Source organism: Oncorhynchus gorbuscha, linkage group LG05, assembly GCF_021184085.1.
Source record: "Oncorhynchus gorbuscha isolate QuinsamMale2020 ecotype Even-year linkage group LG05, OgorEven_v1.0, whole genome shotgun sequence".
NCBI classification, from domain to species: domain Eukaryota; kingdom Metazoa; phylum Chordata; class Actinopteri; order Salmoniformes; family Salmonidae; genus Oncorhynchus; species Oncorhynchus gorbuscha.
Window position 1 is genome coordinate 88,108,247 of NC_060177.1, and position 14,871 is coordinate 88,123,117.

The following is a 14,871-nucleotide window of genomic DNA, read 5'->3' on the forward strand; positions in this document are numbered from 1 at the left end:
AACACTGAACCATTCATGAGTGCACCATCTGTTCCGAATGACTAGACCCACTTCAATTCGCATACCGCCCCAACAGATCCACAGATGACACAATCTCTATTGCACTGCCCTTTCCTACATGAACAAAAGGAATGCCTATGCAAGAAGGCTGTTCATTGACTATAGCTCAGCATTCAACACCATAGTGCCCTCCAAGTTCATCACTAAGCTCAGAACCCTGGGACTGCAACTGGATCCTGGACTTCCTGACGGGCCGCCCCCAGGTGGTGAGAGTAGGCAACAACACATCTGTCACGCTGATCCTCAACATGGGGGCCCTTCACGGGTGTATGCTTAGTCCCCTCCTGTACTCCCTGTTCACCCACAACTGTGTGGCCTCACACGACTCTAACTCCATCATTAAGTTTGCTGATGACAGAACAGTGGTAGGCCTGATCACCGACAATGATGAGATAGCCTACAGGGAGGAGGTCATAGACCTGGCTGTGTGGTTCCAGGACAACAACTTCTACCTCAATGTTAGCAAGACAAAAGAGCTGATCGTGAACAACAGGAAATGGAGAGCCAAGCATGCTCACATCCACATCGATGGGGCTATAGTGTAGCAGGTCGAGAGATTCAAGTTCCTCGGTGTCCACATCACTAAGGAATTGTCATGGTCCACACACTTCAACACATTCGTGAAGAGAGCACGACAACACCTCTTCCCTTTCAGGAGCCTGAACATATTTGTCATGGGCCCTCAGATCCTCAAAACCTTCAACAGCTGCACCACTGAGAGCATCTTGACTGGCCGCATCACCGCTTGGTATGGCAACTGCTTGGCATCTGACCACAAGGCGCTACAAAGGGTAGTACGTACGGCCCAGTACGCACTACCATCACTGGGGCCAAGCTCCCTGCCATCCAGGACCTCTATACCAAGGTGGTGTCAGAGGAAGGGCCTAAACATTGTCAAAGACTCCAGCCACCCAAGTCATCTTTTCTCTTCTACCACACGGCAAGGGATACCGTTTCACCAAGTCTGGAGCCTGAACAGCTTCTAAAACTAAGCCATAAATAGTTATTTAAATAGTTAACCAATAGCTACCCAGACTTTCTGCATGGATACTTGTTGCAATAACTCTTGACTCATCCCATTAGCTGCTGTTAATGTATATTATCTGTTGCCTAGTCACTTCATCCCTACCTATATGTACATATCTACTTCAATGACCTCATACCACAACACATCTGCTCGGTACTGGTACCCCGTGTATACAGCCTAGTTATAGTTACTCAGTACTGGTACCCTGTGTATACAGCCTAGTTATTGTTACTCAGTACTGGTACCCCGTGTATACAGCATAGTTATCATTACTCAGTACTGGTATCCTGTGTATACAGCCTATTTATAGTTACTCAGTACTGGTACCCTGTGTATACAGCCTAGTTGTTGTTACTCAGTACTGGTACCCTGTGTATACAGCCTAGTTATTATTACTCAGTACTGGTACCCTGTGTATACAGCCTAGTTATTGTTACTCAGTACTGGTACCCTGTGTATACAGCCTATTTGTAGTTACTCAGTACTGGTACCCTGTGTATACAGCATAGTTGTTGTTACTCAGTACTGGTACCCTGTGTATACAGCCTAGTTGTTGTTACTCAGTACTGGTACCCTGTGTATACAGCCTAGTTGTTGTTACTCAGTACTGGTACCCTGTGTATACAGCCTAGTTGTTGTTACTCAGTACTGGTACCCTGTGTATACAGCCTAGTTATCATTACTCAGTACTGGTACCCTGTGTATACAGCCTAGTTATCATTACTCAGTACTGGTACCCTGTGTATACAGCCTAGTTGTTGTTACTCAGTACTGGTACCCTGTGTATACAGCCTAGTTATCATTACTCAGTACTGTTACCCTATGTATACAGCCTAGTTATCATTACTCAGTACTGGTACCCTGTGTATACAGCCTAGTTATTGTTACTCAGTACTGTTACCCTGTGTTATAGTTACTTAGTACTGGTACCCTGTGTATACAGCCTAGTTATTGTTACTCAGTACTGTTACCCTGTGTTATAGTTACTTAGTACTGGTACCCTGTGTATACAGCCTAGTTATAGTTACTCAGTACAGGTACCCCGTGTATACAGCCTAGTTATAGTTACTCAGTACAGGTACCCCGTGTATACAGCCTAGTTATCATTACTCAGTACAGGTACCCCGTGTATACAGCCTAGTTATAGTTACTCAGTACAGGTACCCCGTGTATACAGCCTAGTTATAGTTACTCAGTACTGGTACCCCGTGTATACAGCCTAGTTATAGTTACTCAGTACAGGTACCCCGTGTATACAGCCTAGTTATAGTTACTCAGTACAGGTACCCCGTGTATACAGCCTAGTTATAGTTACTCAGTACAGGTACCCCGTGTATACAGCCTAGTTATAGTTACTCAGTACAGGTACCCCGTGTATACAGCCTAGTTATAGTTACTCAGTACAGGTACCCCGTGTATACAGCCTAGTTATAGTTACTCAGTACAGGTACCCCGTGTATACAGCCTAGTTATAGTTACTCAGTACAGGTACCCCGTGTATACAGCCTAGTTATAGTTACTCAGTACAGGTACCCCGTGTATACAGCCTAGTTATAGTTACTCAGTACAGGTACCCCGTGTATACAGCCTAGTTATAGTTACTCAGTACAGGTACCCCGTGTATACAGCCTAGTTATAGTTACTCAGTACAGGTACCCCGTGTATACAGCCTAGTTATAGTTACTCAGTACAGGTACCCCGTGTATACAGCCTAGTTATAGTTACTCAGTACAGGTACCCTGTGTATACAGCCTAGTTATAGTTACTCAGTACAGGTACCCTGTGTATACAGCCTAGTTATAGTTACTCAGTACAGGTACCCCGTGTATACAGCCTAGTTATAGTTACTCAGTACAGGTACCCCGTGTATACAGCCTAGTTATAGTTACTCAGTACAGGTACCCCGTGTATACAGCCTAGTTATAGTTACTCAGTACAGGTACCCCGTGTATACAGCCTAGTTATAGTTACTCAGTACAGGTACCCCGTGTATACAGCCTAGTTATAGTTACTCAGTACAGGTACCCCGTGTATACAGCCTAGTTATAGTTACTCAGTACAGGTACCCCGTGTATACAGCCTAGTTATAGTTACTCAGTACAGGTACCCCGTGTATACAGCCTAGTTATAGTTACTCAGTACAGGTACCCCGTGTATACAGCCTAGTTATAGTTACTCAGTACAGGTACCCTGTGTATACAGCCTAGTTATAGTTACTCAGTACAGGTACCCTGTGTATACAGCCTAGTTATAGTTACTCAGTACAGGTACCCCGTGTATACAGCCTAGTTATAGTTACTCAGTACAGGTACCCTGTGTATACAGCCTAGTTATAGTTACTCAGTACAGGTACCCCGTGTATACAGCCTAGTTATAGTTACTCAGTACAGGTACCCCGTGTATACAGCCTAGTTATAGTTACTCAGTACAGGTACCCCGTGTATACAGCCTAGTTATAGTTACTCAGTACAGGTACCCCGTGTATACAGGTACCCCAGGTGTATACAGCCTAGTTATAGTTACTCAGTACAGGTACCCCGTGTATACAGCCTAGTTATAGTTACTCAGTACAGGTACCCCGTGTATACAGCCTAGTTATAGTTACTCAGTACAGGTACCCCGTGTATACAGCCTAGTTATAGTTACTCAGTACTGGTACCCCGTGTATACAGCCTAGTTATAGTTACTCAGTACAGGTACCCCGTGTATACAGCCTAGTTATAGTTACTCAGTACAGGTACCCTGTGTATACAGCCTAGTTATAGTTACTCAGTACAGGTACCCGTGTATACAGCCTAGTTATAGTTACTCAGTACAGGTACCCCGTGTATACAGCCTAGTTATAGTTACTCAGTACAGGTACCCCGTGTATACAGCCTAGTTATAGTTACTCAGTACAGGTACCCCGTGTATACAGCCTAGTTATAGTTACTCAGTACAGGTACCCCGTGTATACAGCCTAGTTATAGTTACTCAGTACAGGTACCCGTGTATACAGCCTAGTTATAGTTACTCAGTACAGGTACCCCGTGTATACAGCCTAGTTATAGTTACTCAGTACAGGTACCCCGTGTATACAGCCTAGTTATAGTTACTCAGTACAGGTACGTGTATACCCTAGTTATAGTGTATACAGCCTAGTTATAGTTACTCAGTACAGGTACCCCGTGTATACAGCCTAGTTATAGTTACTCAGTACAGGTACCCTGTGTATACAGCCTAGTTATAGTTACTCAGTACAGGTACCCCGTGTATACAGCCTAGTTATAGTTACTCAGTACAGGTACCCCGTGTATACAGCCTAGTTATAGTTACTCAGTACAGGTACCCTGTGTATACAGCCTAGTTATAGTTACTCAGTACAGGTACCCCGTGTATACAGCCTAGTTATAGTTACTCAGTACAGGTACCCAGGTGTATACAGCCTAGTTATAGTTACTCAGTACAGGTACCCCGTGTATACAGCCTAGTTATAGTTACTCAGTACAGGTACCCCGTGTATACAGCCTAGTTATAGTTACTCAGTACAGGTACCCCGTGTTATAGTTACTCAGTACAGGTACCCCGTGTTATAGTTACTCAGTACAGGTACCCCGTGTTATAGTTACTCAGTACAGGTACCCCGTGTTATAGTTACTCAGTACAGGTACCCTGTGTATACAGCCTAGTTATAGTTACTCAGTACAGGTACCCCGTGTATACAGCCTAGTTATAGTTACTCAGTACAGGTACCCCGTGTATACAGCCTAGTTATAGTTACTCAGTACAGGTACCCCGTGTTATAGTTACTCAGTACAGGTACCCCGTGTATACAGCCTAGTTATAGTTACTCAGTACAGGTACCCCGTGTTATAGTTACTCAGTACAGGTACCCCGTGTATACAGCCTAGTTATAGTTACTCAGTACAGGTACCCCGTGTTATAGTTACTCAGTACAGGTACCCCGTGTATACAGCCTAGTTATAGTTACTCAGTACAGGTACCCCGTGTATACAGCCTAGTTATAGTTACTCAGTACAGGTACCCCGTGTTATAGTTACTCAGTACAGGTACCCCGTGTATACAGCCTAGTTATAGTTACTCAGTACAGGTACCCCGTGTTATAGTTACTCAGTACAGGTACCCCGTGTATACAGCCTAGTTATAGTTACTCAGTACAGGTACCCCGTGTTATAGTTACTCAGTACAGGTACCCCGTGTATACAGCCTAGTTATAGTTACTCAGTACAGGTACCCCGTGTTATAGTTACTCAGTACAGGTACCCCGTGTATACAGCCTAGTTATAGTTACTCAGTACAGGTACCCCGTGTTATAGTTACTCAGTACAGGTACCCCGTGTATACAGCCTAGTTATAGTTACTCAGTACAGGTACCCCGTGTATACAGCCTAGTTATAGTTACTCAGTACAGGTACCCCGTGTATACAGCCTAGTTATAGTTACTCAGTACAGGTACCCCGTGTATACAGCCTAGTTATAGTTACTCAGTACAGGTACCCCGTGTATACAGCCTAGTTATAGTTACTCAGTACAGGTACCCTGTGTATACAGCCTAGTTATAGTTACTCAGTACAGGTACCCCGTGTATACAGCCTAGTTATAGTTACTCAGTACAGGTACCCCGTGTTATAGTTACTCAGTACAGGTACCCCGTGTATACAGCCTAGTTATAGTTACTCAGTACAGGTACCCCGTGTATACAGCCTAGTTATAGTTACTCAGTACAGGTACCCCGTGTATACAGCCTAGTTATAGTTACTCAGTACAGGTACCCTGTGTATACAGCCTAGTTATAGTTACTCAGTACAGGTACCCCGTGTATACAGCCTAGTTATAGTTACTCAGTACAGGTACCCTGTGTATACAGCCTAGTTATAGTTACTCAGTACAGGTACCCCGTGTATACAGCCTAGTTATAGTTACTCAGTACAGGTACCCTGTGTATACAGCCTAGTTATAGTTACTCAGTACAGGTACCCCGTGTTATAGTTACTCAGTACTGGTACCCCGTGTATACAGCCTAGTTATAGTTACTCAGTACAGGTACCCCGTGTATACAGCCTAGTTATAGTTACTCAGTACTGGTACCCCGTGTATACAGCCTAGTTATAGTTACTCAGTACAGGTACCCCGTGTATACAGCCTAGTTATAGTTACTCAGTACTGGTACCCCGTGTATACAGCCTAGTTATAGTTACTCAGTACAGGTACCCCGTGTATACAGCCTAGTTATAGTTACTCAGTACTGGTACTCCAGGTGTATACAGCCTAGTTATAGTTACTCAGTACTGGTACCCCGTGTATACAGCCTAGTTATAGTTACTCAGTACTGGTACCCCGTGTATACAGCCTAGTTATAGTTACTCAGTACAGGTACCCCGTGTATACAGCCTAGTTATAGTTACTCAGTACAGGTACCCCGTGTATACAGCCTAGTTATAGTTACTCAGTACAGGTACCCCGTGTATACAGCCTAGTTATAGTTACTCAGTACTGGTACCCCGTGTATACAGCCTAGTTATAGTTACTCAGTACAGGTACCCAGCCTAGTTATAGTCAGTACAGCCTAGTTATAGTTACTCAGTACAGGTACCCCGTGTATACAGCCTAGTTATAGTTACTCAGTACAGGTACCCCGTGTATACAGCCTAGTTATAGTTACTCAGTACAGGTACCCCGTGTATACAGCCTAGTTATAGTTACTCAGTACAGGTACCCCGTGTATACAGCCTAGTTATAGTTACTCAGTACTGGTACCCCGTGTATACAGCCTAGTTATAGTTACTCAGTACAGGTACCCCGTGTATACAGCCTAGTTATAGTTACTCAGTACAGGTACCCCGTGTATACAGCCTAGTTATAGTTACTCAGTACAGGTACCCCGTGTATACAGCCTAGTTATAGTTACTCAGTACAGGTACCCCGTGTATACAGCCTAGTTATAGTTACTCAGTACAGGTACCCCGTGTATACAGCCTAGTTATAGTTACTCAGTACAGGTACCCCGTGTATACAGCCTAGTTATAGTTACTCAGTACAGGTACCCCGTGTATACAGCCTAGTTATAGTTACTCAGTACTGGTACCCTGTGTATACAGCCTAGTTATAGTTACTCAGTACAGGTACCCTGTGTATACAGCCTAGTTATAGTTACTCAGTACAGGTACCCCGTGTTATAGTTACTCAGTACAGGTACCCCGTGTTATAGTTACTCAGTACAGGTACCCCGTGTTATAGTTACTCAGTACAGGTACCCTGTGTATACAGCCTCATTATTGTGGATTTATTTGTGGATTTATTCCTCGTGTTATTCTTCTATTTTTCTATAATTTCTTATTTTTCTCTCTACATTGTTGGGACTGTCAGTAGTAAGAATTTCACTGTTATTCTATAGCTGTGGTTTATGAAGCGTAAGATCAACGATGTTTGATGTGAATAATTCTACATGTCATTTCACCACCCGTGCTGTTGGTTGGCAGTAACACTACATCCTCTCGGACACCATTAGACCTGTCTGTCCTCGTATGTCTCACAGAGTCTGTGTCCTGAGAAGGTACAGTATCTGCTGGAGACAGACCTTGTTGGAGATGAGATTTCCACAGTAAAACTACAATCAGTCCAATAAGAAAACAGGATATGAAGTGCAGTGACTGAGGAAGTGAGGAAGAGAGAGAGGAAGTTGACTCTTTGCAACTTAGCTCATTGTTGTATAGAGGTTTACAAACAACACAAAACATACCAGGCTCCTCAGTGGCGCAGTGGTCTAAGGCACTGCATCACCAGTGTTAGACGCGTCATGACAGACCCTGGTTCGATTCCAGGCTGTATCACAATTGGCTGTGATTGGAAGTCCCATAGGGTGGAGCAAAATTGGCCCAGCGTCGTCTGGGTTTGGCCGCAAGAGGAGGCTGTCATTGTAAATAAGAATTTGTTCTTAACTGACTTGTTAAATAAAGGTTAAATGAAAAATACCTGACGTAGAGAGATCTCATCACAGCATACAGTATGTACAGTAGAAACAGCTATGGAGACCAGTAGAGAGATCACAGCATACAGTATGTACAGTAGAAACAGCTATGGAGACCAGTAGAGAGATCACAGCATACAGTATGTACAGTAGAAACAGCTATGGAGACCAGTAGAGAGATCACAGCATACAGTATGTACAGTAGAAACAGCTATGGAGACCAGTAGAGAGATCACAGCATACAGTATGTACAGTAGAAACAGCTATGGAGACCAGTAGTGAGATCTCATCACAGCATACAGTATGTACAGTAGAAACAGCTATGGAGACCAGTAGAGAGATCACAGCATACAGTATGTACAGTAGAAACAGCTATGGAGACCAGTAGAGAGATCACAGCATACAGTATGTACAGTAGAAACAGCTATGGAGACCAGTAGAGAGATCACAGCATACAGTATGTACAGTAGAAACAGCTATGGAGACCAGTAGAGAGATCACAGCATACAGTATGTACAGTAGAAACAGCTATGGAGACCAGTAGAGAGATCACAGCATACAGTATGTACAGTAGAAACAGCTATGGAGAGCAGTAGAGAGATCTCATCACAGCATACAGTATGTACAGTAGAAACAGCTATGGAGACCAGTAGAGAGATCTCATCACAGCATACAGTATGTACAGTAGAAACAGCTGTGGAGACCAGTAGAGAGATCTCATCACAGCATACAGTATGTACAGTAGAAACAGCTATGGAGACCAGTAGAGAGATCTCATCACAGCATACAGTATGTACAGTAGAAACAGCTGTGGAGACCAGTAGAGAGATCTCATCACAGCATACAGTATGTACAGTAGAAACAGCTGTGGAGACCAGTAGAGAGATCTCATCACAGCATACAGTATGTACAGTAGAAACAGCTATGGAGACCAGTAGAGAGATCTCATCACAGCATACAGTATGTACAGTAGAAACAGCTGTGGAGATCAGTAGAGATATCTCATCACAGCATACAGTATGTACAGTAGAAACAGCTATGGAGACCAGTAGAGAGATCTCATCACAGCATACAGTATGTACAGTAGAAACAGCTATGGAGACCAGTAGAGAGATCTCATCACAGCATACAGTATGTACAGTAGAAACAGCTATGGAGAGCAGTAGAGAGATCTCATCACAGCATACAGTATGTACAGTAGAAACAGCTGTGGAGACCAGTAGAGAGATCTCATCACAGCATACAGTATGTACAGTAGAAACAGCTGTGGAGACCAGTAGAGAGATCACAGCATACAGTATGTACAGTAGAAACAGCTGTGGAGACCAGTAGAGAGATCACAGCATACAGTATGTACAGTAGAAACAGCTATGGAGACCAGTAGAGAGATCTCATCACAGCATACAGTATGTACAGTAGAAACAGCTATGGAGACCAGTAGAGAGATCTCATCACAGCATACAGTATGTACAGTAGAAACAGCTATGGAGAGCAGTAGAGAGATCTCATCACAGCATACAGAATGTACAGTAGAAACAGCTGTGGAGACCAGTAGAGAGATCTCATCACAGCATACAGTATGTACAGTAGAAACAGCTGTGGAGACCAGTAGAGAGATCTCATCACAGCATACAGTATGTACAGTAGAAACAGCTGTGGAAACCAGTAGAGAGCAGAGTCTCTATGCTGCTCTGACATTGCTTGTCCATAAATTCTTAATTCTGTTCATTTACTTAGATTTATGTGTATGTTGTGAAATTGTTAGATATTACTGCACTGCCGGAGTTAGAAACACAAGCATTTTGCCACACATGCAATAACATCTGCTAAACACGTGTGTGTGTGACCCCAAAAAATTGGATTTGATTTGAAGTTCCAGAATGCGCTGGAAATGTCAGCCATATTGGTCAGGGAAAAATCCAAACCAGTCTAATTGGAATGAATGGCAGTAGAGGCAGGATCCAGATTGGACTTGTGCAGGAAAATAAAAGTTGTTATATCAGATATTGTTTATTAGATTTTTAAAAATTTGCCATTTAATTATAAATGCAGTTTAAGCAGGTTTTATACAAAAGTTGTGTATAAATAGCCTCTAAAAATATATGTAAACAGACGATAAATGACAAAATGTTGTGTTTTCTTGGAAATCTGTGAGTGCTATTATATGATACAATATCAGTACTTGTTGCATTTACAACTTGTCTAAGACCCATCATGATGTCAGACAGTGTCTGGCTGTGGATTGGCTACATTGTTTGAATGGAATGTTGGAATATTGGCAGTTAATTTGAACAATTAATGGAATCATTCCTCTAAAACTGTCTGGCTAGCTAACAAACATACAGGGAAGATCAACTCTTCAAATTCATTATTTTACACAAAATCTTATCAAGGCATTGGCAAACCATGGCACACCAACTTACCGACCAAAATGTCTGACCTTAATTTTACCTTTATTTTACTAGGCAAGTCAGTTATGAACAAATTCATATATTCAATGACGGCCTAGGAACAGTGGGCTAACTGCCTGTTTAGGGGCAGAACGACAGATTTGTACCTTGTCAGCTCGGGGATTCGATCTTGCAACTTTTCGGTTACTAGTCTAACGCTCTAACCACTAGGCTACCCTGCAGCCCCTTTATACCATCAGTAGAAGGTTCATGATCATTCTAATATTCTAATTCCTAATTGCACGACCACCATCTCCTCCCTATCTTGGGGGTGTCTGTTATATTAATGTGAAATGTTGTATAAATGTTACCTGAGTGTTTGTTGAATGTTGTGTAGGTGATTCCTGCCATCTCCTCTCTGTCCTGGTTCACGACCGTAGTCCCTCTGGTCCTGGTGCTGTCTGTGACTGCTGCTAAAGATGCCACCGATGACATAGTGAGTTATTCATATACATATAAGAGGATCCTGCATATGGCCCATCCTCCTTACCTTTCACAGCCCTTCGCCATTCCAATTTTTATTTATGTATTTATTAGGCAAGTCAGTTAAGAACAAATTCTTATTTTCAATGACGGCCTAGGAACTGTGGGTCAACTGCCTGTTCAGGGGCAGAATGACAGATTTGTACCTTGTCAGCAAGGGATTTGAACTTGCAACCTTCCGGTTACTAGTCCAATGCTCTAACCACTAGGCTACCCTGCCGCCCCAAGCAGATATCTTCTTAGCTTTTCCTTTTCATCTCTCTCTCTCTCTCTCTCTCTCTCTCTCTCTCTCTCTCTCTCTCTCTCTCTCTCTCTCTCTCTCTCTCTCTCTCTCTCTCTCTCTCTCTCTCTCTCTCTCTCTCTCTCTCTCTCTCTTTCTATTCTATTCAATTCAATTCAAGGGCTTTATTGGCATGGGAAACATGTGTTAACATTGCCAAAGCAAGTGAGGTAGACAACATATAAAGTGAAAAACAACAAAAATTAACAGTAAACATTACACATACAGAAGTTTAAAAACAGTAAAGACATTACAAATGTCATATTATATATATATATATACAATGTACAAATAGTTAAAGGACACAAGATAAAATAAATAAGCATAAATATGGGTTGTATTTACAATGGTGTTTGTTATTCACTGGTTGCCCTTTTCTCGTGGCAACAGGTCACAAATCTTGCTGCTGTGATGGCACACTGTGGAATTTCACCCAGTAGATATGGGAGTTTTTCAAAATTGGATTTGTTTTCGAATTCTTTGTGGATCTGTGTGATCTGGGGGAAATATGTCTCTCTAATATGGTCATACATTGGGCAGGAGGTTAGGAAGTGCAGCTCAGTTTCCACCTCATTTTGTGGGCAGTGAGCACATAGCCTGTCTTCTCTTGAGAGCCATGTCTGCCTACGGCGGCCTTTCTCAATAGCAAGGCTATGCTCACTGAGTCTGTACATAGTCAAAGCTTTCCTTAATTTTGGGTCAGTCACAGTGGTCAGGTATTCTGCCGCTGTGTACTCTCTGTGTAGGGCCAAATAGCATTCTAGTTTGCTCTGTTTTTTTGTTAATTCTTTCCAATGTGTTAAGTAATTATCTTTTTGTTTTCTCATGATTTGGTTGGGTCTAATTGTGCAGTTGTCCTGGGGCTCTGTAGGGTGTGTTTGTGAACAGAGCCCCAGGACCAGCTTGCTTAGGGGACTCTTCTCCAGGTTCATCTCTCTGTAGGTGATGGCTTTGTTATGGAAGGTTTGTGAATCGCTTCCTTTTAGGTGGTTGTAGAATTTAATGGCTCTTTTCTGGATATTGATAATTAGTGGGTATCGGTCTAATTCTGCTCTGCATGCATTATTTGGTGTTCTACGTTGTACACGGAGGATATTTTTGCAGAATTCTGCGTGCAGAGTCTCAATTTGGTGTTTGTCCCATTTTGTGAAGTCTTGGTTGGTGAGCGGACCCCAGACCTCACAACCATAAAGGGCAATGGGCTCTATGACTGATTCAAGTATTTGTAGCCAAATCCTAATTGGTATGTTGAAATTTATGTTTCTTTTGATGGCATAGAATGCCCTTCTTGCCTTGTCTCTCAGATCGTTCACAGCTTTGTGGAAGTTACCTGTGGCGCTGATGTTTAGGCCAAGGTATGTATAGTTTTTGTGTGCTCTAGGGCAACAGTGTCTAGATGGAATTTGTATTTGTGGTCCTGGTGACTGGACCTTTTTGGAACACCATTATTTTGGTCTTACTGAGATTTACTGTCAGGGCCCAGGTCTGACAGAATCTGTGCATAAGATCTAGGTGCTGCTGTAGGCCCTCCTTGGTTGGTGACAGAAGCACCAGATCATCAGCAAACAGCAGACATTTGACTTCGGATTCTAGCAGGGGAGGCCGGGTGCTGCAGACTTTTCTAGTGCCCCCGCCAATTCGTTGATATATATGTTGAAGAGGGTGGGGCTTAAGCTGCATCCCTGTCTAACCCCACGACCCTGTGTGAAGAAATGTGTGTTTTTTGCCTATTTTAACCGCACACTTGTTGTTTGTGTACATGGATTTTATAATGTCATATGTTTTACCCCCAACACCACTTTCCATCAGTTTGTATAGCAGACCCTCATGCCAGATTGAGTCGAAGGCTTTTTTGAAATCAACAAAGCATGAGAAGACTTTGCCTTTGTTTTGGTTTGTTTGGTTGTCAATTAGGGTGTTCAGGGTGAATACATGGTCTGTTGTACGGTAATTTGGTAAAAAGCCAATTTGACATTTGCTCAGTACATTGTTTTCATTGAGGAAATGTACGAGTCTGCTGTTAATAATAATGCAGAGGATTTTCCCAAGGTTACTGTTGACACATATTCCACGGTAGTTATTGGGGTCAAATTTGTCTCCACTTTTGTGGATTGGGGTGATCAGTCCTTGGTTCCAAATATTGGGGAAGATGCCAGAGCTAAGTATAATGTTAAAGAGTTTTAGTATAGCCAATTGGAATTTGTTGTCTGTATATTTGATCATTTCATTGAGGATACCATCGACACCACAGGCCTTTTTGGGTTGGAGGGTTTTTATTTTGTCCTGTAACTCATTCAATGTAATTGGAGAATCCAGTGGGTTCTGGTAGTCTTTAATAGTTGATTCTAAGATCTGTATTTGATCATGTATATGTTTTTGCTCTTTATTCTTTGTTATAGAACCAAAAAGATTGGAGAAGTGGTTTACCCAAACATCTCCATTTTGGATAGATAATTCTTCGTGTTGTTGTTTGTTTAGTGTTTTCCAATTTTCCCAGAAGTGGTTAGAGTCTATGGATTCTTCAATTGCATTGAGCTGATTTCTGATGTGCTGTTCCTTCTTTTTCCGTAGTGTATTTCTGTATTGTTTTAGTGATTCACCATAGTGAAGGCGTAGACTCAGGTTTTCCGGGTCTCTATGTTTTTGGTTGGACAGGTTTCTCAATTTCTTTCTTAGATTTTTGCATTCTTCATCAAACCATTTGTCATTATTGTTAATTTTCTTCGGTTTTCTATTTGAGATTTTTAGATTTGATAGGGAAGCTGAGAGGTCAAATATACTGTTAAGATTTTCTACTGCCAAGTTTACACGTTCACTATTACAGTGGAACGTTTTACCCAGGAAATTGTCTAAAAGGGATTGAATTTGTTGTTGCCTAATTGTTTTTTGGTAGGTTTCCAAACTGCATTCCTTCCATCTATAGCATTTCTTAATGTTACTCAGTTCCTTTGGCTTTGATGCCTCATGATTGAGTATTGCTCTGTTCAAGTAGACTGTGATTTTGCTGTGGTCTGATAGGGGTGTCAGTGGGCTGACTGTGAATGCTCTGAGAGATTCTGGGTTGAGGTCAGTGATAAAGTAGTCTACAGTACTACTGCCAAGAGATGAGCTATAGGTGTACCTACCATAGGAGTCTCCTCGAAGCCTACCGTTGACTATGTACATACCCAGCGTGCGACAAAGCTGCAGGAGTTGTGACCCATTTTTGTTGGTTATGTTGTCATAGTTGTGCTTAGGGGGGCATATGTGGGAGGGGATGCTGTCACCTCCAGGCAGGTGTTTGTCCCCCTGTGTGCTGAGGGTGTCAGGTTCTTGTCCGGTTCTGGCATTTAGGTCGCCACAGACTAGTACATGTCCCTGGGCCTGGAAATGGTTGATTTTGCCCTCCAGGATGGAGAAGCTGTCTTCATTAAAATATGGGGATTCTAGTGAGGGGATATAGGTAGCACACAGGAGGACATTTTTCTCTGTTAGGATAATTTCCTTTTGAATTTCTAGCCAAATGTAGAATGTTCCTGTTTTGATTAATTTAATGGAGTGAGTTAGGTCTGCTCTATACCAAATTAGCATACCCCCTGAGTCCCTTCCCTGTTTCACACCTGGT

At 42.5% G+C, this 14,871-nt stretch overlaps 1 protein-coding gene across 3 annotated transcripts in view; it reads left to right on the plus strand.

Moving 5' to 3' along the window:
• The window catches only part of LOC124036642 (phospholipid-transporting ATPase ID-like), a 71,588-nt gene that overhangs the window by 23,710 nt on the left and 33,007 nt on the right, over window positions 1-14,871 (plus strand). For 2 of the 3 annotated variants that reach the window (XM_046351463.1, XM_046351464.1), the window contains exon 5: window positions 10,842-10,940. The exons of the other annotated variant lie outside the window; for it this stretch is intronic. In XM_046351463.1, the coding sequence (XP_046207419.1) occupies window positions 10,842-10,940 (99 nt within the window). The remainder of the gene's footprint in view (window positions 1-10,841; window positions 10,941-14,871) is intronic. 3 annotated transcript variants of the gene reach the window in all.